Here is a 27,716-nt window from a genome sequence, read left to right as displayed (position 1 = left end):
TTGTGACATTTCAATCAATCACATTTTATTCATATAACCCTCATTCAAATTTAAATACTCACACATTTATCAGAGGTCACAGCATAACACAGACCTCATAAAACTAGGAACAGCAGCAAGGTTGTAGTATGTATAGCACATATGTAGACTTTAAAATATAACCTAAATTGTATGCTGTGACCATCCTCCATCACACTGGACCACACACACACCCATACTACGAAAATACATGCAAGCCCTTAGCCTAGATCTAAAGGATATAAAGTAGATGTACGCAGATTGTGAACAAGACTGAATTTGGCACAGAAATTACAGTGAATGCTCCCAGGCTTGACTCAAAGGGCATGCAGCGACATAAGGGCCAGACAACTGGCCGCCTTTAAGGTTGAGTGACTGTGCATATGGTCCAATCGTGGATGACAGTGATGCAGAGTGGGCATCGATTATCTCACGTATCCATCATGCTTCTGTGAATTCTAATAAGACAAAGGAACTGAGCCACAGCGGCCAATGAAGATGAAGCGCATTCGGACACGAGGGGTCACCGAGGTGGATGTGTTTATTACAGGACACGACTGTTCATCCAGTCGTCGCATTAACTCCAGTCTCAAAGAGAGCTGAATCGATCACGGCCACTAAATACGCAAGTGCCCATACCTAAACGCAATTACCAGGCGAAGTCAAAAGTGAGATGTCATGGCATCTTTAAGTGTGTGTCCTTGTATGTGTGTGTGTTTTGGGAGCAGCCAAATTTTTTATTCTAACCTTCAGCTGCATGGCCAGCCTCCAAGTTCTCATGCCGCAATTTCTCCAACCTGACCACAGTCTCCTCTTAGTCTCTGCATGTTCACTTCTTTTCTCTCTCCTTGAGGACATCTTTTCCTGCTCTCTGTTTCCTGTCCTCCTCCGTATGGCCCCCATCCCGCCAAGGATTACCATTGTTTGTTAGGTTCCCATGGTCCTCCAACAAAAGGAGTGGGAGGGGGCAGTTGAACAATTCTTCCGTATGGTCTTAATTTTCATGAGTGCAAACAGTCACAGCACTTTTGTGTTTTTGTTCCACTTGTAAGACAACAGACAGAGATGGAGCTGCTAAATACAACTGTAGTCTGGACATCAGGAAGTTGGAAACCTTTTCCTGCTTTCCCCCAAATGTCCTCTCTTAACACCTGCTTCAGCTTTACTAAGACATCGAACAGTGAATCGCTCTGAAGAATAGGTCCTGTCACCTTCATGCAGTAATGAAAACCCTTTAAATGTAGTCTGTCAAACACACCAGTCTGCCAGCACCCCTCCTCTCCTCTCCTCTGAAACTCTATTCTAATGATTTCAATCACCAAATTTCCTCTTCCTGGCCCCCTTAGAAACAGAGACTTTGAACAGTCCGTGCTCTTTCGTCATGCACTGGAGAATTTCCCCCACCCGCTCAACTCTCAATAAGCCATTATGAATCCACTATTTGCACATGAGAGTAGAAGAGGAGGCTTTATTTACCATTTCTAGAGAAATGTTTCTGCTGAGTAACAACAGCCACTGAAGCCATGTCGTGGTCTGTTTTTATTCACTTGGACAACTCACCCGTTATCATATGATAAAACATGTGTCCATCAATTTGTATTTATTTTAGCACTGATCTAGTTTTCTTACAGTGATAATGATCGAAGAACATGGGCTTCAGTGGCTTTCTAAAGAGCAGTGTTGAGATAGCTCATATTTATGATTCTTCAGTTTGTCCAATCCAAGGGCATCAGTTTGTACGATAACGATATAAGGACGATAACCATAAGCTTAAGTGTGGTTTCAGCTCTTGGGCTGTTGAGGCCTGTAAACGTTAGCGCAAGCTAATGCTAATGAGCAATATTATAACAGCCTCGGAATCACTTTTTACGTTAAGAAATACACCTTGCGATACAGTAAGCACACTCAACCGATTACCCCGTCACCAATCTGGAAACTTTACCCTCATCTCTCTCTGCCATGCTCCGATCAGACAATCACAACTTTCCGTGATAGCCCTTCATTAATGATAAATTGATAAAATTGTTGGTTATAAATAGTGCTGGGGACATGTGTAAGGCGTATCTGATGCCTATGGTTCAATTCAATTCAACATCGTGCAGAGCAGAGAAACACTTTCCATCAGTGGAGAGAGAAAAACTCCCTTTTCAACAGGAAGAAACCACAAACTCAAAGATGTGCAGCCATCTGCCTCGACTGGTTGGGGTGAAAGGAAAAATGGGGGACAGAAAGGACAAGAGAGAGTTGAAGTAGGGACAGGGGAAAGAGATGGTCCAATTTCGACTCCACACAAGACTCCTCACTACGCCCTACAACACACTTCCAGCCTGTCAAGACCGCTGTCTGCCTGAGGTGAAGTCCTTAGGATTAATCATACATTAACATACCCTTTCATTTTTTTCTCCCAGGCACCTATGACATCGTTGACTTATAATATACACTATACACACAAAACATGGCATGTGTCTAATGAAAAATATAGGAATGTCTTATTGTTACAAGCGCAATCTTCTCACACCGCTCTTGTTTCACTGCCGTCCTTACTCCTTATTTTTTTTTAAACGTCAGCGTTGTCTGCAGAAACGTTTCCTCTGGAAAATCAATTCCGCTGCACAAATGTTATGTCTATAAGGCTGCCAAAGGGTAAACAAAGGTATAATGTCATTCAGCGACGTGTTTGTTAGGTTACAGTAACACAGCCTCTGATGCGAATGGGGCAAAAAAGAAAGAATACAAATCCTGGGAAGATGGAAAATCTGTTTTTACAGGTTTTGGACATGGCTTAAAGATACATCCATAAAAATGTAAGTCGTTTTTTTTTTTTTGCCAAATATTACAGTCTGGTGGATATAAATAGAGCCTCTCAGCAGTTTTGGCAGGCAGACAATTAGTCTTAATGTTTCATACACTCGCATCATACTGAGCATAACCACCACTCTAATCTTTTTTCTGTCTACCACTCATGAATGAAAGAACCTAACAGTAATTGCATGACTGTGGTCTTCTGTTCTTTAATAGCACGAGCTAGACCTTCCCACGGTTGCTCGAATGTACAAAGTGAATGAGACGCTGCAACCACTTAACTGTGTTTAATATCATATGATAAAGTCTGATAATGTATATTTTGTGATTATGCAATCAACGGGTGAAATGTGGCACTAAGCTACATGTACGTACAACACCAAGCTACTACAAACCAAGGCCAAATAAGTCCTCTTTTCAAGGATAACTCCTACTCAATTGAATGTTACAAAAAATTACTGTATTCTAGTTGTTTCAGTAGCCTTTCAAACCTTTTTTTTTTTTAAAAAGAAGTAACACAAAGGAGATGCATGAGAAGAAACCTTGACCACCTGCAAAAATTCAGATTCCGAATGTGTTGATGTTCATTTAAATGTACATTTACATGTTGTGTGGGCTTATTTTACTGACTTTTTGAGCTCTTCGTTGAGAGAACATCACACGCGCAGATATAATCACTCAAAAATGCAAATTGTTGTTGCAGTACATACTTAAAAGCTTAATATAACTGTACTGACTGAAATGCTAATCGTGCCCTCACCAGATCCCAATAGCATTGTAATGTTTTTTTGCTAACAAATGGAAACTATGCCATCGGTGCCACTGAAAGTTTTGTTTACCTGCACCACCTGCCTTGAGACTGGAATAGATTTAAATACAGATGAGTGAGAGATAATGACTTTTCCCCGGATTTACCTCATTAGTGTGCAACATGCAGAGTGTAAAAGCCCCTTTTATATTCAGTGTTAACCACAGGGTCCTACCATCGACCACCCCAGGAAGCTGTAGCAGACCTTGATAGAAATGTCCTGTTCTATTAGAAACAGGAGTGGTGGAATAAAGAGACGTTGATGGACATTTCCATGTGCTGCACGGAGCCTGATAGGTGAGGCTGTTGGTTGCCTTTGTGATCTTTCACCCCAGTTACGCCCTTCCTGTGGCAGGCTTGACCTTTTCCATGGCCCTGCAGCTGGAATGATCCATTGAAGACATTCATTGTCACGCCCCATTTCCATTCTGGCTGTCCATTTGGGGGTGATGGAGCAGGATTGGAGTGGTCCGAGGAGCCTCCTGGGAGTTTGAATCATGGTTGCATGTTCAGTCAGTGTAGTGACACACTCTGGCCTGAGGAGACGCAGAACTTCATACAGTAATAATAGCTTTTTCACGCTTCTCATTTCCTGAACGCGTGCAAACCATTATTTCCCCTCAGTGTTTTTTTGCTGCTCTGTCTTTTCTTTCTTTCTGTTTGTGCCCCTCTTTGTTTTCTCACTCTGTAATATCGCTCTATTTGTTGTCGCCCTCATTTTTCCCTTGGCCATTCTTCTGCCTTTGTCTCACTGTGTTTCAGGGTTTCTTTTTCCCTGTCTCCTTCTTTCACGCTATCTTGTCTGTATCCCCAATGGCTCATCTATTGAAAGAGCTGCACTGATGCTATCTGCACTCCCAATGTGGACGTGTGCGTGTGCGCATGTGTGTGTATCACACAGCTTCCTCCTCATAAGACTGACACCCGCAGGCTAATGTCACAACAGTCATCTGTATGCTGTATGACTGTTTACCAGAGAGAGACCTCAGTGTTACCAAGTCACTCTGTCGCAATAAAACAAAAATGACCTTTACCGGGATTTGATTTACAGTGCATCATCACAGCGAGTGTTTGAAAGATAACATGTTAGTCAGTGACCTGAATCAACTTTCTGACCCTCTTGTATTGAGGTCATACAGAGTGGCTTTTTGGATGGCCCCATATTGGGGAAATTCACAGGAGTCACCAACAAACAACTAGTCTCCTATGTGACACATGTCAATCACATTGGTTACCCCCTGGTGGCTGTTCAGTATATTCTTACTTCCGGGTTGGCCTCCTCTGGCAAATGGCTATGACTACGTCCACTTTTAATATACAGCCTATGTTTTTGCACATGCCATCCTGCAGATGCACCAATTTATTCTAATTCTAGTTTCTCAGAAGTGAGAATTTAGGTTTTTTTGGGTGCATTTTTCATCAATTTCTAAATTTAAATCACATAAATATGTCCACATTCATCCACTTTTCCTGCATTTTGCTTCACTGTGATGACAAGATATTTACTCAGCCTTTGCACCACCTGTGAGGGGAAGGTCTACATCGATTATGTGCTGTCGATGCAGAATTTTCCGTGTGTGCATCACGATGCATCTTAAAAAACGATTATTATAACACCCCGACAGTCATTCAAAATAAAATTCATGGAGAGGGCATTAAACTAAAGGCAAAACAAAACATAAAGCGGTGTTTCTTTCAACCGAAGCAACATAATGGAGGGATTATGCAAGTGCTTGAGTTTGGCTCAAGTATCCATGGATTGAAATTTTAATTGTAGAACTGCACCTTTGTTCCGCTGCATAATTTCCCACTATAGTCATCATGATATATTATACATAACCAGTTTTGCTAATTAGATCACTAATTGAGCAGATTATTGCATTAATTAGTGTAAATGAATGAAGGATCATTATTACACAAAATTTGTGTAATAATGATCCTTCATTCACATTTAATGTGCTGTCTTAGAGACACTGGAACAACAGCGATGGATTATTAATCTAATCCGTAAAATAATAATGATTTCTGTTACATGAGGTCTTTAAAGCAACGTTAGACATTTAAGTAATTTTCTGAAGTTCAATTGTGGGTGTCATGGGGAGTACAAGAGGCAGATTATTTTTAGCGCGATCATGCTGCATAGTCTGGTAATGAAACTGAACTGAAGTCAATTATTTTTTGCTTATATGTCTGTGGGCATTATTTTCACTCAACACTAAAGCTATGGCAACAGTTGCTCAACACAGGTCACCAATAATTTGACACGTTTTATTAATCTTACATCGATTTATAAGCTAACGCTTCTGCGCACGGACTTGAAACTGGAAACTTGCTCGACGACTCTGAAGGAAGATAATGTTCTCATTTGGAAGCACGCCTACTAAGCTCTGATTAATTGATTGTTTTTGCCAAGGAAGAAAATAGCTGTCAACAGGCACCACGTCAGGCCATGTTGAATCACTGCACAAATCTGATACTTTGGCAGGACCACGCTACATTTTGCTTTAGCTTTAAAAACCTAAAACGGGGCGAGATCAGAGGCAAAGATGCCAGTCAGTCACAAACCGCCTTGAGAAATTATTGTTACAGCTTTGGTATAAGTGATGTTGACTGGGTTCCATTACATGACATTTAGGGCCAATTCCAATTCCTATCCTCAAGCTTAACCCTTAATCTTAACTGGCCCTCAAAACCAAGTGTTGAGGGTTATTTTGTCACTTAGAAATAGGACACCCCTTAAATGCAGATACGTCTTCAGACTGTAGGGGGCAGAATAAAGAAATAAGCTGCGCCCAGTCTGTCAACTCCAAAAAAGAAGAAGAAGAACACATTTTAGTCATGATTATTTATTACGGTCCGTTTGTCAGTCAAGTTATTAGGTTGTCAGTTAGTTATAAGATGATACTCATACAAATACCACAACCACGGACATATTCAGCTGACAGTTACCACACACCACGGCTTATTGAAAAGTAAACGATAGTAAACGATCGCGTGTCCGCACCGGCCGGCTATTGACAAAAGACCATAAAATAAAAATAAATGTTACGCAACAATGACGTAAGTAATCCATAATATGGGCCTAAACTAAGATAATACAATGGTTTTCATAATTTTTATATCTCTATTAAAGGGGAAATAAGTAGATTATAGTGCCATCTAGAGGAGAGGCTGAAATTTACAACAAAGACCTGCTGCTCTGCTCACCCCCTCCCTTCCCTGAGCGCTACGGTATCCGCAGCTGGTCAAATGTCGTCCTCGTCGTCTTTCTCCGTGTCAGCAGATGAGGTTCGTGAGGTGAGGGAGAGGACGAGCTACCGCGGCCATAGCAGACGAAGCGGAGAGAGAGGAGGCGGGACTTCTGCTACAAGTAAAGAGACGCTTGTTTTGTTCTCTCGCGTTTGTCCTTACAGGCTCCGGTAGAAACATGGCGTCTCGCTGCTAACAGTGGCTATGCAACCGCGGTCCGCGGTCATGTTATTTAACATGACTTTTTGAAACACTACGAAAATGAAACACAAACTATTATACAGCGACTAGACAATGCAGGAGCAGATAATATGTATAAAAAAGTGGATTTTGGGTTATATAAACCCATAAATACTACATATTGTACCTTTAACAAAGAAAATATTTAATTTGTAGTGAACTCGGTTTGCTGCTTTCGGCGCCATCTTTGTTATGTGAAAACACGCACTGCATTCTGGGTAGCCCTTGCTCCCAAGGGTGGTCTCGGAAAATCTCAATATTGAGGGCGATACAGCCCCTAAACTTGTCCCTCAACTTAATTTTTCTGAGAATCGGGACAGCACTTGCACTAGCGGGAGCGCGCATTTTTGAGATTGAGGGTTAAGCAAGGAATCGGAATTCACCTTTACACTTTAGTCTACACACTTGCAGTACAAGCATTCAGAAGAATCTTTTCTAAGGACACTTTGACATGTAAGCAGTAGGAGATTGAACAACAGAGCTCTACTTTCTGAGCCACATCTGACAATTTTGTCATAAGGTACCTGGCTTTCAGAAATACAGGTTAAAAGACTTAAAACAGTGAATTCTCACCTTTTTCAACCGTCCACATCTGGTGCCCAGGAAGACCACAGTGTGTCCATTGTAGATGTAGGAGGTGACAGAGGTCAGCCTGTCCCTGTTCTCAGTGAAGACTGTCCGACCCGACACCAGCTGAGAACCCCCGAGGGGTTGGTTTATATCCAGGCCACAGAAGTGATCATCAATGGGAACAGGCTGCGTGGGCAGAGGGAGGGGTTCAGATAAAGACAGAGTTTGTGGAATGAGGGCAGAGGAATGTGTTTTTGAAAAAAATAAAAATATGAGGAGGAAATCAGGAAAATAGGTGAAAATAAGGAGGGATTGAAAAGGTGGGAGAGTGAAAGGAAGCAACAGTGAGAATGACAGATGTAAGGAAGGCGGAGGTATTGAGAAAGTAGCAAGAACATTAACAGGAGCATATAAAATGACTGTGATCATTTTAGACACATATAAATATAAGAAGAGAGCACAAACTGACCCGCAGAAAGCATAATGTGCATTAAGTGCACAATTTTCAGGGTTAGAAACGGTAACTTCAAACGGGTTTGGGCTACTGCGTTTATCAACAAGCATCTGGAGCAGTCGAATTTACGGATCACACTAATTGATGTTGGCAAACCCAAGAGAGGCTGAGAGTTTTGCGCCCGTTTCTGTGATTTCTCAGATTGCTTGATCTGACATCATACAAACACAGCGCAGGAGAAGTCAGGTTTTGATTAAGCATCAAAGAGAGCAGCATGCTAAGCAATCTTGTTACATCGACTGAAATGCACCTCAAATCTTTACTAATTACCCGTCACTCAGTATATGAATCTACCTTTTAAGGGCAGCTTATGTCTCATTTCACATCCCGTACTTCATATGTGAATATTAAGCCTCACGGTGCTTTTTCCTGTCATTAAGGGATGAGTTTTACTGAAAGTGAGTCAGTGAGTCAAGAATCTCTCACCACCGCACCGCTATCTCTCCTCATGTGCCTGATCTCCGGTCTTGTGAAAAGTTAAACATATCAGACATTAGTAAGTGTAATATGCAATAAAAATCACTTTTGTAGAGACAATCATTTTCTCCAGCAGATTAATCCTCGTTGCTTTGAAAATGCCTTGACTTTTTTCCTCTTGTGCCACCATCAGGTTTATTATATCTTTGGTCTTTTGCAAAAAGTCTCATGCAACATTTGCATGAGTCATTATCAAATGTAGCTGTGAGGATGGATTCCAATAAGTTTAGTGTTTCAGTGACTGCCTGGATAAGTCAGTGTCTGCATTAAAAGAAAAAAACAGTAATGCATCTCGAGAAACAATTTGCATTTTCAAACAGACTAGTATTAATTATGAAATGTGTTTAATTTACATTTAAGACATAAGATCTTTCGTTACCTGCACAGTGAGTGTTAATTATTGAATTGTTATGTATCCCTATCCTCCCTCAGTTGCTTTAATGAATAAAATGACACCTTATTTGTCTGATAACATGGTAGAATGGAAATAGTACCACCAGAGTGGTGGATGTGACAAATATCATTGTGCTGTGTGTGGTTTGCTTTTAACTTGTTTCCATGAAAGCCACTCATTATGCAGAGTTGCACAAAGGACACAGACTTGAACATTTACAAGAAAAGCTTGTTTCTCAAGAGCGAGAACACAGGTCTCAGAGGGTTCAGATGCTGCTGCTGACAGTGACTCGAGCCAAAGGAGGGAGCAGGGATGGGCAGCAGTACCCAAAACCCCTGAATGAAATCAAAGCTACATACAAAATTCTTCTGATTAGCTTTGTAGAATTAATCTTCTCTAGCTCTTCTGCCTCTGTGGGATCCTGGAAACTTGAATTGTGTCATCAGCACAGTGCTGGCTGCCTGCCTATCAGCTATTTAGACTTCAATGGATTCAGAGTTGTGGATACTGCAAGAGCAGCTCTGCTCACCACCATGTGGGGTTTTTAGTTGGACTACACATGTAATGTCTACCAAATTGTGATGTAAGGGTCAATAAGATGTCATTCTGGCCTTTGCTCTCTGTGGTTTACCTACCGCTTTAGTGCACTGCACATCCTTCCCCAGCAGCCAGTGCAGCTCCAGGTTTCCTTCTCCCTGGTAGCAAGACTGCAGGCGTTCCTTGATGCGCGTGTTGATGTCTTGGATGGTGAAGACGCAGAGCGCGGAGTGATTCGGAGGGTCGTGAAACTGCTTCTGTCCCTTGGAGAACACGGCGAAGACCACGTCCTCCTGAGCGCTAATGTTGAGCGACTTGGCTAGAACTCTGCCGGCCTTGGTCAGGTACGCCGCCTGAAGGAGACGGTATTCCTCACCTCTGTGTACGCACCCCACAGGAAGTGACACGTAGGAGTGGAACCTCTTGTCACCTTTGCAGAGGCGAATGATGCGAGTGGTGTAAAATAGATCACCAGGGGAGCTGCCTGCAGGCATCCCATTCTCTGGAGTCTCTGGCTGGACGCTCATGAAATAGACAAAGTTGCCACTAGCAAAGCCATAGATGTAGTAAATATCAAAGTGTGGAACAAGAGCCAGTGTGTCTGAGGGGATTTTAATTAGAGATGAAACAAAGTCGGTATGAAGCTCGTAGTCCAGCATGGCAGAGGACTCTGGATCCCGAGGCAGCTTGCGGCTGGAGATAGTTGGGAAGTAGTCCTGTTTGCCTCCAACAGCCGTGCCGATATACAGAGTGGCATCCTGACCTTGCGAGGGCACAACAACACCATACATCGTCCCTGTCTGATTGTCACTGGACAGGTAGTGTTCTTTCTTATGCGTGGGCTCCACGAGGATGAACAAGTCATCGAGCCTCATCAGCTTGCAAACGCCCTGGTAGAGGCTGCCACAGGCCAGCAGGCGGTTGTGAGAGTAGTCGATGAGCAGCAGTTTGTTAACGTTGTCTGTCGAGGCCAACGGCTCAGAGCAGGGCTGGACAATCAGTGGAGGATAACATGCTTTGTTGTCGTACTCTGGCCCCGTGCCATGGGACACCAGGAGGGTGAGATTGGCCGACAACTTGTAGATTCGGTTCACGGCTCCGACGTACAGAGCTCCTGTGGACTGATGCACAGTGAGGTGGTTCAGTGACCATTCCCTCCTCTCTGATTGGAAGGTGTTCAGAGTCTGTCCAACGGTTGTCTTTTGATTGACAGAGATCAGAATCAGTAGCCACAGGGCAAGGGGCCACGACATGACCTTTGGACGACTGTGACCTTTAGTGAGACTGCAGTAAGTCCATCCTTTATGCTCGCACATTCCCATTCCCAAAATGATACAGAGCTCAGACAAACCCCCTGGGATTGTGTATCGGCGAGGAGCTGGACTGCGCTGAATACAATGAGCCGAAGTGTGCTCTATTCCTCCGTCAGTGATCTTCACCTCATTCTGAAAGAGAAAACAGACATTTGATTGAAACACAAACGCCAAGAGCGAAAAGGGTGTCCAAGGTATCATCAGACCAAATGTGCTTGTTTCCCACTTCATCTATCTCATAAAAAAACAAGTAATTGGTTCAAACTGTCTCTCTATATATACCAGCCAAACAGGAGGTGTAATATTATATTACAATATATTGACCTCGCTGCAAGAGAAGAAATAACTATGGCTTATTACTATTATTACTAGCATTACTAAAACTACATTGTAGCGGTGCTTACTCTCTGTTTGGGTGGTTCATTTATCTATCTAAATGTTATTATTACATTATATTATATTATTTATATGTCCATATTTTGGGCTCCCTGTTTTCCTTTCTGCCCCGCTGTTCCTTTAAATGGTGAATCCAAGAGGAATTAATCACACTACGAAGAGCCGCCATTCCTAAATTAATCAGGCTTTTCCTCGAGATGGCGGGGAAGTCATTACAGTTTTAGAGCCAGGAAACATCAATGCTCAGACTTCCGTGTTTAATTTCATTAACATAATTTATGTAGATATTATCCAGGGGGCAAACAGTGTCTCTCAAACACATGATTAACTGGAGGATGGATGAGTTAAACACAGAGCAGGATGTGTGATGTACGAGCGGCTTTTGTTTCCCTCGCCATAACTGTTGTGTTTTCATTCTGCCGCTTCCCATGTAGATGAAACGAAATAAGTTTATATGAGAAACCAACAATCTTTTTTTTTTTTTTTCTTAGCCAACAATAATAATGACAAAAGTCAAAACAATCATTGTGGATAAAGTGTCAACACACATGCACTTGCTTCATCAAAGTGAATTGATGATGTAGAAGAGAACAGACATAAAGCATCTACATCCTCCTGAATCGTGTCTGTGTCTCACAAAGGTTGTTTCTAGTCTTCATTATTGTGCCAACATCCGCTTCACATTCCTCTGATAATGCCTACCTACCCAAGGGTCCTCACTGGATATCCTTACAAATGTCCCATGTCTTTTATAGCTCGATGACAACTGTGTCTTTTGGCTGACACCAACAGAAACAGGACTTTTTTCCCTCAGTGAGACTTCCTGCTATAATTAAAGGTTAAATGAAAACAGCCATTTTAAAGGGAGTCTGTTCAGTCCAGTAGGCTGACTAACAGGACGTCCGGCTGAGTTGAGCTGGGGCGAGCACTGAAGCAGATGAACTGACGCTGAGTTGACTGGGTCAACTCCAGATCCACTCCAGCGTCTCCTGTCCATCTGTCCCCACCACAGTCACATCAGGGGAGAAGCTGTGTCTCGACCGACTCTGCTCAGTTTGGCAGATTTGATGTGAGCAGTTCTACCGGTAATTGGTAATATTAGTAATATGAGTTTTTTTTTTTTAATGATTTGTAATATACACAAGCATTTCACAGACCTACATGAGATAATCTTTATGAATTCTCTGCTTTTCACTATCGTTTTCTATCTCAGTTTTAAAAAATTTGATGACAAACACTGCCAACATGAATGCAACGACAAGAACTCCCAAGTCTCTAAAACACAGAGGTGGAACGTAAAGAAATACATTTACTCAAGTTACTGTATTGAATACTTTTTTTTGTGTATTTTGTATTTTTTAAGTACAATTCGGCACAATGAAGACCTACAGGGGGAAAATATACACTAGAACCAGACGAATGGTGATGTGATTAGCACCAGCACTGGCGCATGCGCCAAAAGTGACGTAATATCCTGTGTCGCGCCGGGTGCGTGAGCTCCAAAATAGTTTTGGATTTCTGAGCCCTTGTCATATTTCTTCTACCCTCACACCCCACGCAAAGTAACTAAGTAACTTTTACTTAAAGTACATTTCAAATTAACTACTTTTTACTTCTACTTGAGTACATTTTCAGATGACTACTTTTACTTCTACTTGAGTAATATTTTATCAAAGTATTGGTACTTTTACTTGAGTACAATATTTTAGTACTTTTTCCACCTCTGGTAAAACACAAACGTTGTATTGTAATTTATGAATGACTTTAGTTTGTCTTTGAGGGTTGGATCTCTTCTGACGCTGATGCTTGGTACATCTGCTAAAAGCCTCTCTCGGAGAACTATATATTTCTTAATATGTCCCAATTCCTTTTTGATTATTTGTTCAAATTGATTTGCTTCACAGCTGTGTCACAAAGTGCCACCTGACCTGAATGTTGTTGTTGTTTCTGTTTTTTGATTAACAGTTAAACACCTAGTAAGACCTTTTTTATTACAAGCTTTGTGTAGTTTTTGTCTATATCCCCTTTTTCAAATCTTTTCCTCAGTCTTCTTCTGAATCACAAGTAAGTTACAGTCTTTGAAACGTACCAAAAGGTATATTGCAGATCAGCCGAGGAGAGTGGAAACTGTCTGTTCTAAGAATAGTGTTTTCGTCCATTTGTTTTTTATATGGTAGTGTGTAAATCTGCAGTGCCATCTTTGAACATCTTATGGTCAAGAACAGGTATTTCAGTCAAAGAAAAATCTTAACTAAGTTATGTATGTTGAACTCTAAAAGCTCAAAGTAGAAGAATGTCACCTATGTCGTAACTGCTCCTCCATTGTATCTTTAGTTCTGTCTTAGCTCTAATAGCTGAACTCTTTATCCGTTTGGAAAACTGATTCTGAAACAGAAATGCATTATTATTCAAAGTCCGTTCTGCTACTTGCATGATAAAGAGAGGGCATATCAAGATAATATGCTCGAGCCTCCAGCCCTACTTTGTGAATAATGTTAATACTGTATGTAATGATTAAACATCCATTGTCACTAAAAATTATGATGAATCAATGTTCTTTTAGTACATGTATGCTATCTTGAATAAATGAAGGCAGATCTACAGGACTATTGGCTTGATGTCAAATCAACAAATGTGGATGCTTGCTCTATAACCGACTCATTGCCATTGATTATTGGTCTTGCAGGTGGGTTTTAAACATTAATATTCACTTTGGGAAGCATAAAGAAAGAAAGGATTATTGGATTCTCTTAGAATAAATCTAATTCTGTTACGAAAGCTACTCTCCATCCGTTGTATGTAGGAGAGTTTCTTTAAGTTCAGTCTTGATGTCTTTAGTTTGATTTCCAGTGTGGCTTCAGTGATGGACTGGTCTCTGCCTCACTGCTCCTCCTTCATACGCTCTTTTTTATTATAATAATTTTATTAGTTGAAAGCCATTTAATGCATCCATTTATTCTTTTGACAGGTTATGGTCCCCTTTTCTTTTAGATGTGAAGAGTCAACTTTAAATGTCAAAGGTTTTCAGAGTCGTATTGAAAAATAGTTGGCATGAATTTGGACTAGGGCTTTTAATGAAATTGACTCCAGGTAGAACCTTTTTATAACGGTTCCACCTGGAACCCTTAGTGTTACCAAGAACCCTTAGTTTTAAAACCCTTTATTCCATTTTAAAGGGTTCTCTGGATCAAAATGGTTCTTACTGGAACTATTAGTGTTACCAAGAACCCTTGAAAGGGTTAGGGTTTTTCAGAAGAAAATGGCCCCTCAGCCCAAAGGACACACCCTTATTTCTAAGAGTGTAGCCAGGTTTGAATGGATAACTTGATTTTCTAGTATATGCATGTATTTTTAAATAATTTGAATATATACAGTAGATATCCTGAGGTCTAGGCACATTTACTTATGGATTTGTGTTACTTTGTGTGTTGTTTTTCTCTGTTGTACATTGTGTTTCCATGTGATCTGAACTGTCTGCAGTAGTACAAGGTATAAAACAGTCAAAGGATGGCAATTGTGTATGTTTGCCCTGATGATCACCCTCTAGAGTGCACCAGAGGGATATTATTTACCACACCAAAGTAACACTCCTGGTGTATTGTTACTTTCATGAAATAGGAAGTGCTGGTGGCAAAACGGAATTGGATGAGGACGCAGGGGCCATCAGCAGCAGCAGCCTCATCGTTTCATTCATTTCTCTTCTACCGGCTTTGGTCACGTCTAAGGCGTGCAGTCATGCTGCTCAGTGTTTACCCAGGATTATAGAGACAGCTCTTCGCCCCGAACAGTCCTCCCTGCTGAATTCTCCGCCTCGCCACTCAGACACGCTCCAGCCAAGACGTGACTCATTCACACTCATGCACAGGAACAGGGTTTGCTGTGGCCTCTAGGGACACCAATCACAATCACACAACGCAGACAAGGGAGAGAAGCCAGTCTCTTTTGTGCTTCACAGACAAGACCCTTTGACCTGGATTGAGATCAGTGGAACCAAACGCGTCTCATGGGTTCAGCAGTTATTGGGGTGAAATGCTGTCATAGCTGCTGAACCGACCAGTTAGGCATGATTCATGGGACAGAAGGGATGGCTCGCATTTTTTTTTGTTTGACCCATCTGCCATCAGCGGTAAACTAAAATGTACAGAGGATATTTCTTTTTATGGCTGTGTCCATGTGCATCACTATTACTGCTCACTCCAACTTGATGAAAGAAGCTGACGCCAGCAAATGTCTCAGCAAACATTTGTTCTTTTCATAAACGTATACATTAAGAGCAGATTTTGTCTACATCGGCCAGAGACCTACTGGTTGTATAATACAGGGTGTCCGCGGGGTCTTAACAGTTGATAAATACAGTTTGGAAAAATTAAGACCCTTAAAAAGTATTAAAAAGTCATAAATGCAATTTCATGAGGTATTATGAATACTTGAGTCAATGTGTTACTTGTTTAGTTCAATAAATCTCTCTTTGATTAAATGTATTCTCTCAAAAGGTATTGAAATTAACCTCAGGATTCCCGCATATACCCCGTAATATCCTGTTAAAACCCAGAAAAGTATAAACCATCCAAATTCATGATATTTTCAAGGTATTACATTTTCACGAAGCATTCTGGATGAACAGCAAGTTTGGCTTGTTTACATTGTGGGTTTCAGATTAGATTGAATTTGGGAGCACCGTCTAAACAGAATGTGCCACGAAGATTCTTGAAAAAGTCAGAAGAGCTTATTTTTCCCACTTAGTCAACACTGGGAGTCATTGTCAACCACTTCATAGGTGATAAACGTACTTGTTGCTGTTTGTGATTTGTGGTTTAGTTTCATGAGGCCGACACAAAAAGTAGAAACAGTCATAACAGCATCTGTTCTGACTCTGAATCTGAACAACTTAAAGGAGACTTATTATGCAAAATCAACTTTTTATTCATTATAATACTTATATTTGGGACTCTAGAGACCCTATGAGTGGTGAAAAAAGATGAATGTCATGTTTTTGTGGTCCGCCTCAGTCTAAGTACAGGAGATAAACCACGCGATGTTGACTTCCACGCTCCTTGGGACGTCACAATGTGCACATTTCTGGAATTGTTGTCCGGCAGAGCTACGCTTTGTCCTTTAAAAAACGTGAGAGTGCAGGTGAGGGCAATAGTAGCCGGAAGGGCGAAAGTTGGCGAAGTGTTCTATTCTTGGCTGCACAGTGCAGCACAGAGTTCTACACAAACTTCCAGCCTCAGAGGATTTACGTGTCCAGTGGATACATTTTATATATGAGGCAATGTGCCGACTAGAGCCTGCAAATGATGGCTTTTCCAAATGCTAACTGCTGTTAGCTGTTTCCTGTGTCTTATTTGCATTTAAAGAGACAGTCACTCAAAAGCGAGCATTCTGAACAGAGCTGTTTTGGCAGAGTGATTGAACTGCTGTGGCGCTTCATCCTTGTGGTATTTTGACCAAAGCATGTCACAGACATGTTCATTAGGACACCAGGGAACTAGGTTACCTTGGAGAAATAGGGTATAATATGTGTCCGTTAAAGTTTAGGTTTATGAAGCTTCTTCATAGGTATGATTAGATGAAATGATGATTTTCAGGTTTATCAGAAAGTTTTCCTTATTAACAGTCCACTATCCCATGTTTGCACTTACAGTATGCAAATTCACACGACCTGATACGTTTATCTGAGGTTTTTCTGCAAATCTATACTGACGAGTCTCTACGGGGGGGGAGAGCCAACATTGTACACATTACAGATAAATGAGCTCAGAGGGCGACAGCCGCAACAGAACTTAACTTCCAAATGAATAAATGAAAGCAATTAGTAGATCTGTTTACAATGTTGTAGAGACGGAAGTAGGTCAAACATGGCAGAGACAGGAGGAAGGAGGGAGTCGGCGAGCTGGAGCCATAGGCTGCCACTATAGTACAGACAATTAGGACATGAAATGCCGTCTATATTAACAATGACTTTTGAGTAAATGTCATATTGTATCCCGAGGGACTGCTCTGGTTTATTAGGAAAAATCAGTATTTTGTGATTAGTCCTTTGTGTTGTATCTGAGGCTGTGGTGTGACGGGGGGTTCTGCCCAGGGCGATGGACTCGTATCCCCCTACAAAGACACACAAAATGTGTGGGCCTCAGAGGGCACAATGTGTGGCATGGATGCTCACACTGTACATATCCACGGGATATTTTCCCTTTGAACCCACAAAGTGAGGCCTGAGGTTAATTTTCATATTTAGTGTTCTACAGTGTTAATTCAAACAGTAGTGCATCCTGCAGACATTTCTCACAGTCGGGGGAAGAAATGCCTTACAACCAGAGTTTAGATTAATGACACTAGCATTTTTTTTTTTGTGTGCAAGTGCTCTCTGGAAACCTTGTTTGCAGCTGTAAATTCAGTTCGCTGTGTTGGGAGCTCCTCTGCCGTGGTCTGGCACGGATTTGGTTTTATATTAACAAAAAAAACCAAAACATAATTGCTTTTGTTTTGTGCCTCGTTGTGTAGTTTATTGGTCATCGCCGATATTGCGGGCTTTAGGACTCTCCAGCCAGCCACTAATCTTGATGGTAGTGTAGCAGAGGTCGTCTGCGGGGAACAGTATAAAAGCACTATGTCATTGCAGCGTGCTCTGCTCCTAATAACTGCAGAATACGACAAGGGACCTGGGCAGAAGCAAATGTGACATAGGGGAACAATTCCAACACATTGCCACAACACAGCCAGCAGCCACCTCTGCAATGAATGCCATTATCTCAAGGCATATATGCATTATACATGCAGATATAGTACCATATATCTGGAATTGCTGTTAAGAGCAGGGACCAATTGAAGGACACTGCCGCCACAGTCAGATTTAACCATGCATGCCTTTCTGTTCCTATCCCTCTTTGCAGCTCCGGCTCCTCTTCCATAAATCTCATTGTCGTTCTTCCCTGTTTAATGGTGACCTCAAGCAGGCTCCTCTCCACTGCCGAAGCCCTCATGTTGCATATATGATGAGCACGGAGGGGCGAGTCAAAGTGACCCCCAGCACTGTGATGAAAATCCATGCAGCTCGAGTGCAATAGAGGGTCTTCTATAATTCAACAGCCGCAGAAGAAGAAGACAGAGTGAGCTGCATTTTCTGGAGAGCCACACAGTATGCGTATGAGCTGTGCTACAACCCGCTGCTTGGCACACGTCATCCTTAACACCACTTAAGTGCAAGAAGTACAATGAGGAATAAACAGGGGAGTCCAAGCGAGGCTCAGAGTGATCTGTAGATGGCACAGCTGAAAGGGAAAGAGAATTAGGCTGGCAAAATAAGAGCATGAGTCTCTAACCATGTACAGAGCACCTCTCCAGTTGTGTTTTTCTGTACCAAAGATCATCCTTCTAGACTTGGCTCATGAACCTGCAGCCTGCTCTTCAGTTTTATTGTTTACTGCCATGTTCCAAATTGTCTTTCTTTTTATCTGAGGTGATGCCGCCTTGCTGTATGTAAGAGAAAAAGCGATACCTCCGTTCAGACTGATTTACTCACAGATATGCAGGGGCTATATAGCTTTTGCGCGCATAAATCATTGAGACCCGACGGTGAAAATACATCGCATTTGGCAGAGAATAAAACACGAGGTTTATATTAATGAGCGAAATAATCAAGCACAGTGATGCAGAGCAGCCATGTGAAGCTGTAAAGCACATATGTCCACATTTCCCACACCACTGCACACAGAAATCAAAGCAGTCGTTCCAAAGGAGCCTGTGTGTTTTCCGGGGTAACTCCGACTTTGCCCATATGGCTTTATTGGGTGGAGGATGCCAAGGTTGGAGGTAACTGGCACGAATAATTATGATCAAAGAAATTGCAGGCGCAAAAGGAACAGCTGCTCCCTCCACTGCTGACAAATCACTGTGAGCAAGAGGAGACGGGCATTGACAATGAGTGAGGGAGAGACAAACAGGGAAGAGGAGGAGAGACGGGCGAGTGTTCTACAATTCTACAACTTTGCCTCTAAGTATCTGCTGCTTCAAAACCCATTTAACATTTAATCCACAGTGCAGATAAGGTCTTTGGTGGCCATTCACCCAAAAGCTGTACAAATACGCGCATCTGCCCAGATTATCTCCGTCTGCCTCTATGCTCGGACCAGCTTGGCCCTAATTCTAAACTACTCTCAAACTCCTGTTTCCAAAGTCTCTGACTGTGCCCGAAAAATATTTCCACAATATTCAGAAATAGAAATAGCCTGGTTAAAAAGAACAGTACCCATGTGGGCCAGAGGTCTACCAGGACTGCAAACAGGTGAATATCCGCAAATAGAAATTCACTGGAAGGCAAATAGGGGACACAGTTTTATCAATATATAAAACTGTCTCTTTTTTTTTTTCCCCCACAAAAGCTCCTTCAGGTACAATACATTCTCAGGAAACCGTGAAGTGTGCGGCACATAGGACTTGATCCGCAAATTAAAATTTAATTGTTAAAATCTATTAAATTCAGTCCCGGTTGGTTTGCTGCTGCCAGAGGCCGAAACACCACAGCGGTGTCAAATATAGTCCAGGAGTTCTGGGCGTATTATAGAGAACCTGATGGGGACTGTGTTCTGCAGATGTTCCCACTGAGCATCCACGCGTCGCAGCTGAAACTCATTTAGACGTAATTTGCTGTGTCTTGTACAATTTCCACATTTCCTCCCAAACTCTCTGTCATTCCAAGTCATAATGGGAGAAGCAGTTATATATTATGAAGAGTTCTTTTATCTTTTTAAGACGTTTAATGTCTTAATGGGTGAACTGATTCATGATTGTGTAGTTTTCATTGTTATTTACTGAGGATTTCACCGACTACGTCTTTGGATGTGCCGTGCAAAAACTGCTGCAAAGATTTCATTTTCTACAAATCCAATGAAATATGAGTATAAAGTAGAGATAGACCAATATGTTTTTTTTCAGGGCCAATACTGATTATTAGCAGTCAAGGAGGCCGATAACTGATATTTGGAGCCGATATTCATTTGCAGTAAAAGTGAAAATATTGCCGTCAAAATTTGGAATAATACAAACACCAACACTTCATTTAAAAGCCTTTAAAGGAGCATTATGTAATAAATCTAAAGCAACTGGCCATAAAATCCTCCTAATATGTCACAGAGACTCAGGAATAATGTTCATATAACAAACTGAACTCACCAACAACAACAGTACAGCAAAAATATTTTCATTAAAAGAAATCTTGCAGACTGCAAATCATGTTTATGTTTTGAAATCATGTTTTGGCATGTGGGGCCACCTACCGGCGTCTACCAATCATTGCAGTCAGTAGAGTCTCAGCTGCCGAGCAACCAAGGATTGCCAGTTACGTCAAAAAACAAAACCTAAAAGAACTTGGTATTTTGAATTTGAATGTAGTAACCGTTTTTGGCCACATTCTTACATATGGCACCTTTAAGCATAAACAGTTTGAAGGTTTTTTTTTTGTTTTTTTTATCTTAGATTTCAATATGAATTGAAAGGTTATTTTATCTATCACATATCTTTGTTTTTAAGGTAACTGCTGAATATCAGTGCCGATAATCGGCCCGGCCGATAATCTGTCTATCCCTAGTATAAAGCATGTGCTGAAACAAAGTAAACAAAAGGTTTTTTAGGTAACTTTTTTCTCCATGGTTTTATGAATTTATACATTTTCTATGATCTTCGACTCTTCCCTCTTGAAATGTTTGTTTAAAAAAGGTGGTCCAAATAAAAGTAAATGAAGAGGTTGTTCTTTTGTAGCGTATTAAGAGTCAAGCTCCTAAAACACTGACACCAGTACTAACAACTCAAGCTCATGCAAGCCCCCCCTCTTCCTGTATGCATAAAAAGCACTTCAATTCAAACTTCAGGCCACAAGTTTGTAAAAACAGAAGAAAATACACAACTCATCATAATGATAATGATGCCAAACAACTGCATTGCCTCTCCGAGGAAGATTAAACATTAAAAAGTAAGGTGTCGGTACTTTTCCGAGGGGGGGGGAGGGAATAAGTGAACGTGACATCCTTCAACTTTGTCAGTTTTCCTCTTTCTAAACATATGCCGTGTGTTTACACCAGTGCCAAAGAAAACACACACAACAGCAAAGTTATTGCACTGTTTGTATTAACGCCGGTGCGACAATCTGGAGGCGATGCACCATATTGCAGGACCACCATCACTGCATGCTGAGCACTGCCAAAGCTGCCATCTGGTAGGTGAGCTGCACGCTTTCTACTTCTCCTCCCTCTCTCTCTCTCTCTCTCTCTCTCTCTCTCTCTCTCTCTCTCTCTCTTTCTGCCTCTGACTATTCCTGTCTTTATTAGTCTTCCTCACTTCTCACTACCTTTCTATTCCCACCTCACTGCCTCTGTATCATCGGTACATTCGCCACCTTCATCCACCTGTACATGCACCTCCCTCCAGGCCTAGATCATGTATATTCTGAATCAAGCAAGAGGTGTGAAGGTTGGAAGAGGGGGATGAAGAGGAGAAAAGAGTTGGAATAACAGCGTGTCTGGAATGATTGATGATCTGCACTATTATCCTCTCCATCGCGCTCCCTATTTCCAATTAGTGTTGGTTAATATCACAACGTGTGCCTCTTGTTGTTTTTTGTGGACTCCGGTCTCTTGTCATGTACGTGCACAGACGTTAGGGCTATCGAAAACTATTTCCTGTCGATTATTTTCCTCAATTAATCATTTAGTCGATGAAACGTTCATCGGTGTTTTTTCACACCTGGAAATCTCAAATGTCTTGATTTATTTGTTTAAATTGGGCAAATAATCCAGAAAATATTCACATTTAAGAAGCGGAAAACTTCACAGCGCTCACACACACACAGATGAATTGATCATCAAAACAGTTGATGATTCATTTCATAATCGATTAATGAATAGTTTCAGCTCTAACAGACATACAGTATAACGTGTAAGAACGCACACACTCGCACTCACACTACTTCTACTTCCTCCTTGGGCTGTAACATCCAAACAGTCATGTTTAATCAGTGTCTCCATGGGCAGCCAGGGCAGCGGCTGGGGGAGGGGGGGGGGTTGGCAGTTGGAGGTGGGAGGTCTCCAGCTATGGGTAGTCGCAGTCGAGCTGCTGTGCACTCACACACCGTGTAATTGTGTTACATACACTAATTTGCCTATTGTACTACCCCAGCGACTGTTGCGGCGCGTTGCCTTTGCCCCTGACCCACATCACGCTGCCTGAAATTCAAATGACTCCAAGATCAATGTCACAGATGGAGCCCGGCGATTAAATCAAAATCTGTTGGGTTTTTTTTGTTGTTGTTTTTTTAGTGTTGGGTTTGTGAATCTATATACGTAGTATGTGTTTTCTCAAAACACACAGAAGAGCCCATTAATCTCAGCGAAAGTCTGAGACAGCACTTAAGTCCTGGCGTAGGAAATGTGGGTGAAAATGACAGAGACGGATGTTCTGAATTACTTCACCTACACTGGGGTGCTGTTGCCTGCCTGAGTCAAGAGACTCTGCTAATGCCTCTATATTTAAAAGTATCATTTAGAAAAATAATAATTATAATCAGAACAGAAGCCTTTATCTAATCTACTCTGGATTTTACACTGTTGAAAACTGACCTTAAAGGATGCGTTCAACCAATAATGTCTCAACGTAACAGTGGAAAGACATTTCGATATTATTAATGTCTGCCTTGAATCAAGATGATGCAGAAAAATGTTCTTATCTTATTATCCGTAACTTTCCAGAGAAAACACGTTTAGGTTGGATGATCCACTCATTTTTATTCTTAAGGAGTTCAAGTGGGAATAATATGATGAAATGTGAATTTGTGTTCTCACAAGTTCCTCAAATTTGATCGACTACATTATGTCGTTGACTCTTCGCTGCAGTATCGAGTCTCCTCAGATGAACACTTCAAACCCCAGTTTAATTTATTTCTGTCAAGTGCAGATAAAGATGGGGGGGGGGGGGACAGAACTACTGTGGAGATTAATTTTAATTCTAAAATTTGCAGGCAACTGGTTAAGTGAGAAGCCACTTTCTTCTTCCCCTCTCTGTCTCTGTCCTCGCTCATTCTGAGAGGCTTTTCCCACTCTGGAGGGGCCAGGAGAATAAAAGCTAGTCCAACTGGACTGGCCAGATAAGCCAGAGCAGAGCGAAGAGGGCTTCAGCTGGTTTGCATGAGGGATGAGAGAGTCAAAAGAGCTGAGGGTTCAACAAACCAGCACCTCCATCAGCCTCCATCACGCTGACAGATGCACTCGGTCAACAACAGTATTGTTGTGACTGCGTGTGCTCTTTGTAAAAATTCAGTCAGAACCAGTTCTCCATCTAAGATGATGCTCAGTCGCATCAGCATCGGCTTCTGCACTCACTGCCAAAACTGCAGGAGCTCTCGCTGCAGCAGTGGATGACTGACTGTCTGTCTGTCTGTCTGTCTGTCTCTCTGTCTGTCTGTCTGTGTCTCCTAACCTCAACATTTGACTCTGTAACAGCTGGAGCACAGACATCACACTTCCTCTGTGCGAAGGTGATGATGGATGCTGGAGCTGCCTTGCTGATTCTTTTACAGTCGGCGCGTGCGTGTGCGTGTTACAGGTGGCCGTGCATCACGCCATCATCATCATGTCATGTCATTTACTCGCTCTCGCGTAACACCTCATCCACTCACTGTGCACGGTGTCAGTGAGCGTGCGTCTCTGCGTCCTGTGCGCGTAAAGTCTGCCCAACTTTGCCCCTACATGCACACACACACACACACACACACACACACACACTGCACTAGAAAGAAAGGAGAGTCCACTCACCTTGATATAAGAGGAGGCTCTGTCATGAGTGTGAGTGTGTGTGCACGGATCCGGTTATTTCGCTGTGAATGGAAAACCGTCCCGAGTCAGTGAATGTGCGCGAGAGCAAAGACTCATCAGCTTTCACGAGCTCAGCTGCAGGTTCATCTTTCTTTCTTTCCTTCTTTCTTTCTTTCTTTCTTTCTTTCTTTCTTTCTTTCTTTCTTCTGCACGCGCGCTGCAAACTGTAAAGTCACGCGGACAACAGCAGAGTATCTCCTCTCTCCACCTCGTCAGTCGCTTAAGAAGGAGACGGTGTCAAGTGACCCTCCCGCCTTGTTCAGGGGTTTTTCATCTTCTGTATCAAGCTGCTGCTGCTGCCACCTAACCTCTCTCTCTCTTTCTCTCTCTCTCTCTCTCTCTCTCTCTCTCTGGATGCCGGTGCTTCACTTGCACCTCACGTACAGTGATCGCTTTTAGACCCAGCCTCCTTCGAGTCATCCTTTGCCACAACTTGAGAGCGCATTGCAATAATACAGTATTTCTATATGTCATACACCAAATGTTTTTTTTTTCTTACAAAAAAAAACATTAATATTTTGATTCATCAAAAATCGCATAATCGATTAAATCAAATCTAGTATCACGGTTTGAACAGAACCAGCCTTTAGAAATAATAATATATACATACTTGTGTTATCAGCAGCACACAGGATGAATACATCCAGCCAGTGTCTCAAACAGCCCTATTTGTCAAATTGCTTGCTATCTTCATGTGTTTATATATAATATATATATATACCTGAGGTATGCTTGCTATCTTCATGTGTTTATATATAATATATATAAACACATGAAGATAGCAAGCAATTTGACAAATTGCGTTCTTTATATACATACACATATTATGTGTATGTATATAAAGAATGACTGCCTTCCATATGTGTGTTTTTGCCTCTGTTGTTTGGAAACGTGATGAAATGTGGTGAGAGGAGGAGGAGGAAAAAGGGAAAAAAAGAAGGTGGGTTTTATTGCAGCTGATTAGACCCCACCTCAGTCAGTCAGGCCTGTTTGACACCTCATAAAGTAAATAATAAAAGCGTTCACACGTCTGACAGTAAATCCATGTGTTTTATTTCCATTCAGGAGGTGTAGGTTAGTAAAATGCACTCAAGCCAACCCTTCCCCATGCAGATGTTTCCTTTGAAATACTGCCATCTATAGGCCGGACAGTGTAACCACTCAGGTCTTTGTGACAGTCTGTTATGTTTGCTTTTCTATACCTCAGGTAAATGATGACATGTGGTGTTGTATGATTCATGGAAGAAACCAAAAACTGCGTTGTTTCAATTATCAGTCGGCACTTCTGACAATGTGTTGTTGCTGTTGTTTGAAGGGGGGGAGGGGGGGTCATAATGGGGTCCCTCAGCCAGCTGTCTGTCCCTCATTATCTGCTGACTGGTGGTGTGGAGATGAGTCGGAGTTGTCAGACAAGGCTACCTGTTGGTCGCTGAGCAGGCTCTGGATTGGCAAACAGACTCCCTCAGGGCTGACCAGATGGCAGCTATATACTCCTCACCGTCCGTTCCCCCCCACGTTAGGCGACATGCTCGTGAACCGCTGTTACTCACACATAGCAAGCACGAGTGCAACAAGCCTGTAGACAGAAAAACAAACACAGGATGCGCATAAACATACACCTGAAGGCAACGTTGGTGCACACTAACAGTGCTGGAAATAGGGGATGCAAATGCAAATTGCAGCGCTGGAGAAAAAACCAGGCGCAGTTTCAGGCGAGAGGGAAAATAGAAAATCTCAAAAATAAACACACTTTTTTTGTGTGTTTACTAGGCTTTCAAGTAGTGAGGTGAAGATGCTTTCTGGCCTCTAATTATTTAATAATATTTTTTAGAATGTTTTCTGTCAATCTCAAAAATTGTCTACTGTTGATTCGATCCACGAAGCAGAGAATCTGCCCATTGTGCTCGAAAGGACATGATGTGACTCGGCTTGATGATTCACGCTTATGTGAATGCAAACAGTCTGTGTCAGGGCTTCAGTGTTGGACTGTGCGAGTTTGTAGGTGAATTGTTATGCATGCGTGAACCCATTCAAGGGCAGCAGCTCTTTAATTTTACAAGCTGTTGGGCAAACTCATGCGTCATGTCTTCAAAAGCAGCATTTGTATGTGTATGATTCCAGAGGAAGCTCACAAAGAGCAGAAACCACGGGGGTTATCTGCGCAAATGCAAAATATGTGAAAGTGACCGCTGCAGAGGCGAAAGGAAACTCTCTGACACCTCATTATATCACTGTAATTACTTTTTTTGTGTGTGTATATTAACAAACTTGGCATTTTGAATTAATGAGAACACCAGCTATTAGTCTGCTACTCGTTGTTTGTATATGAGTCCATGCAAAATGAACCTCGATCTCATTTGATTTATAAAAACCTGTAAATATGGAGGAGTTCATGCTTGTAATCGATAGTCTCGGGTCTCAACACCATGGCATACGTCGGGGCGTGGTGTGATTGATGGCTAGTCACAGAGGACAAGCTCTCAGTCACACTGTGTGACACATTTCTGTTCGACAGAGGATAATAACCTGAATTCAGCTGCGGGTAAAACCTTTAATTCCCCCAACAGTGTGATTCATGACCAAATACCTGCAACAGAAAAGGCATCCAAATCAACCTTATACCACGGTCAGTATTTACTGCTAATTAGCAAATGCAGCAATGTGTAGTTTGAGTTCATGCAGCATTTTGAGAGGAGCATTCAGCTCAAGTAAGAACTATACTATATACTAAATATATACTTAAATCACAAATATTATGTGTATTTTTACTTTAAAGAGGAATCGTATGAATTGCTTTTGTTAAGTAAACTGCTTTGTGCTATAAAGCTTATTTCCCTGTGCGCACTGAAGCTGTCAAGAAGATTTGCACTCACACAAAAAAACACAGATCTAGTGTTGTGCCGTGTTGTGTTAGCAGCAGCAACAACTACTTAATTTGCTCATTTGCTGCGACACTTTTGCGTCTTCTGTTCCAAATCGCAATCATTTCATTACAGCTGAAAGTCTCTCATCTGTGTTGAAAGCCTTTTTACAATCTGAATACAATCCTTTGCGTAAATCTCCGACCTCAGAATGGATAAGTTAAAGTTCCCTCAGTGAGGAATGCAGAGGTATAGCAGTCTGCTGGTTTATTGTATCACAGATATTGACTCTCTACTAATTGCACTTAAAATTACACTAACTAATTTTTCCTCTGTGTCACGCTTAAGGAATAACTTTAATGAATGTTTGAAATTCAGGAAATGATCCATTTGCCCTAATGCACATTGACAGTGGAGTGACTTTATTTAAAAAATAAAATAAAATAGAGTATCTTTGAATGAGGTGACATTTTCCATAGTAATAGTCAGCATCACCCTGAACAAGGATCTGTTGAAAATATTTGCAAACCTCTTAAGGAATCATTTTAATAGATTTTTGAAATTCAGGAAATGATGCACTTCTGATGCACTTTGACAGTGAGCTAAATCTCTTCAAAAAACAAAAAGTATCTTGCAATGACTTGAAAGAGACGCAAAATGTTTTCTTCATACTA

The 27,716-nt window shown here is 41.7% G+C and overlaps 1 protein-coding gene across 1 annotated transcript in view; it reads right to left on the bottom strand.

Moving 5' to 3' along the window:
• The window catches only part of LOC310929489 (plexin-A2-like), a gene marked incomplete at both ends in the record, with an annotated part of 64,224 nt that extends 53,293 nt beyond the window's left edge, over positions 1-10,931 (bottom strand). The window contains 2 exons of the mRNA XM_083892261.1: positions 7,691-7,873; positions 9,708-10,931. Coding sequence (XP_083748387.1) covers positions 7,691-7,873; positions 9,708-10,931 — 1,407 coding nt within the window. The remainder of the gene's footprint in view (positions 1-7,690; positions 7,874-9,707) is intronic.
• Between the last annotated feature and the right edge of the window lie 16,785 nt (positions 10,932-27,716).

This window comes from Microchirus variegatus, assembly GCF_963457635.1.
Source record: "Microchirus variegatus genome assembly, chromosome: 7".
Taxonomy (NCBI): Eukaryota; Metazoa; Chordata; class Actinopteri; order Pleuronectiformes; family Soleidae; genus Microchirus; species Microchirus variegatus.
This window is presented reverse-complemented; position numbering and strand designations above follow the sequence as displayed.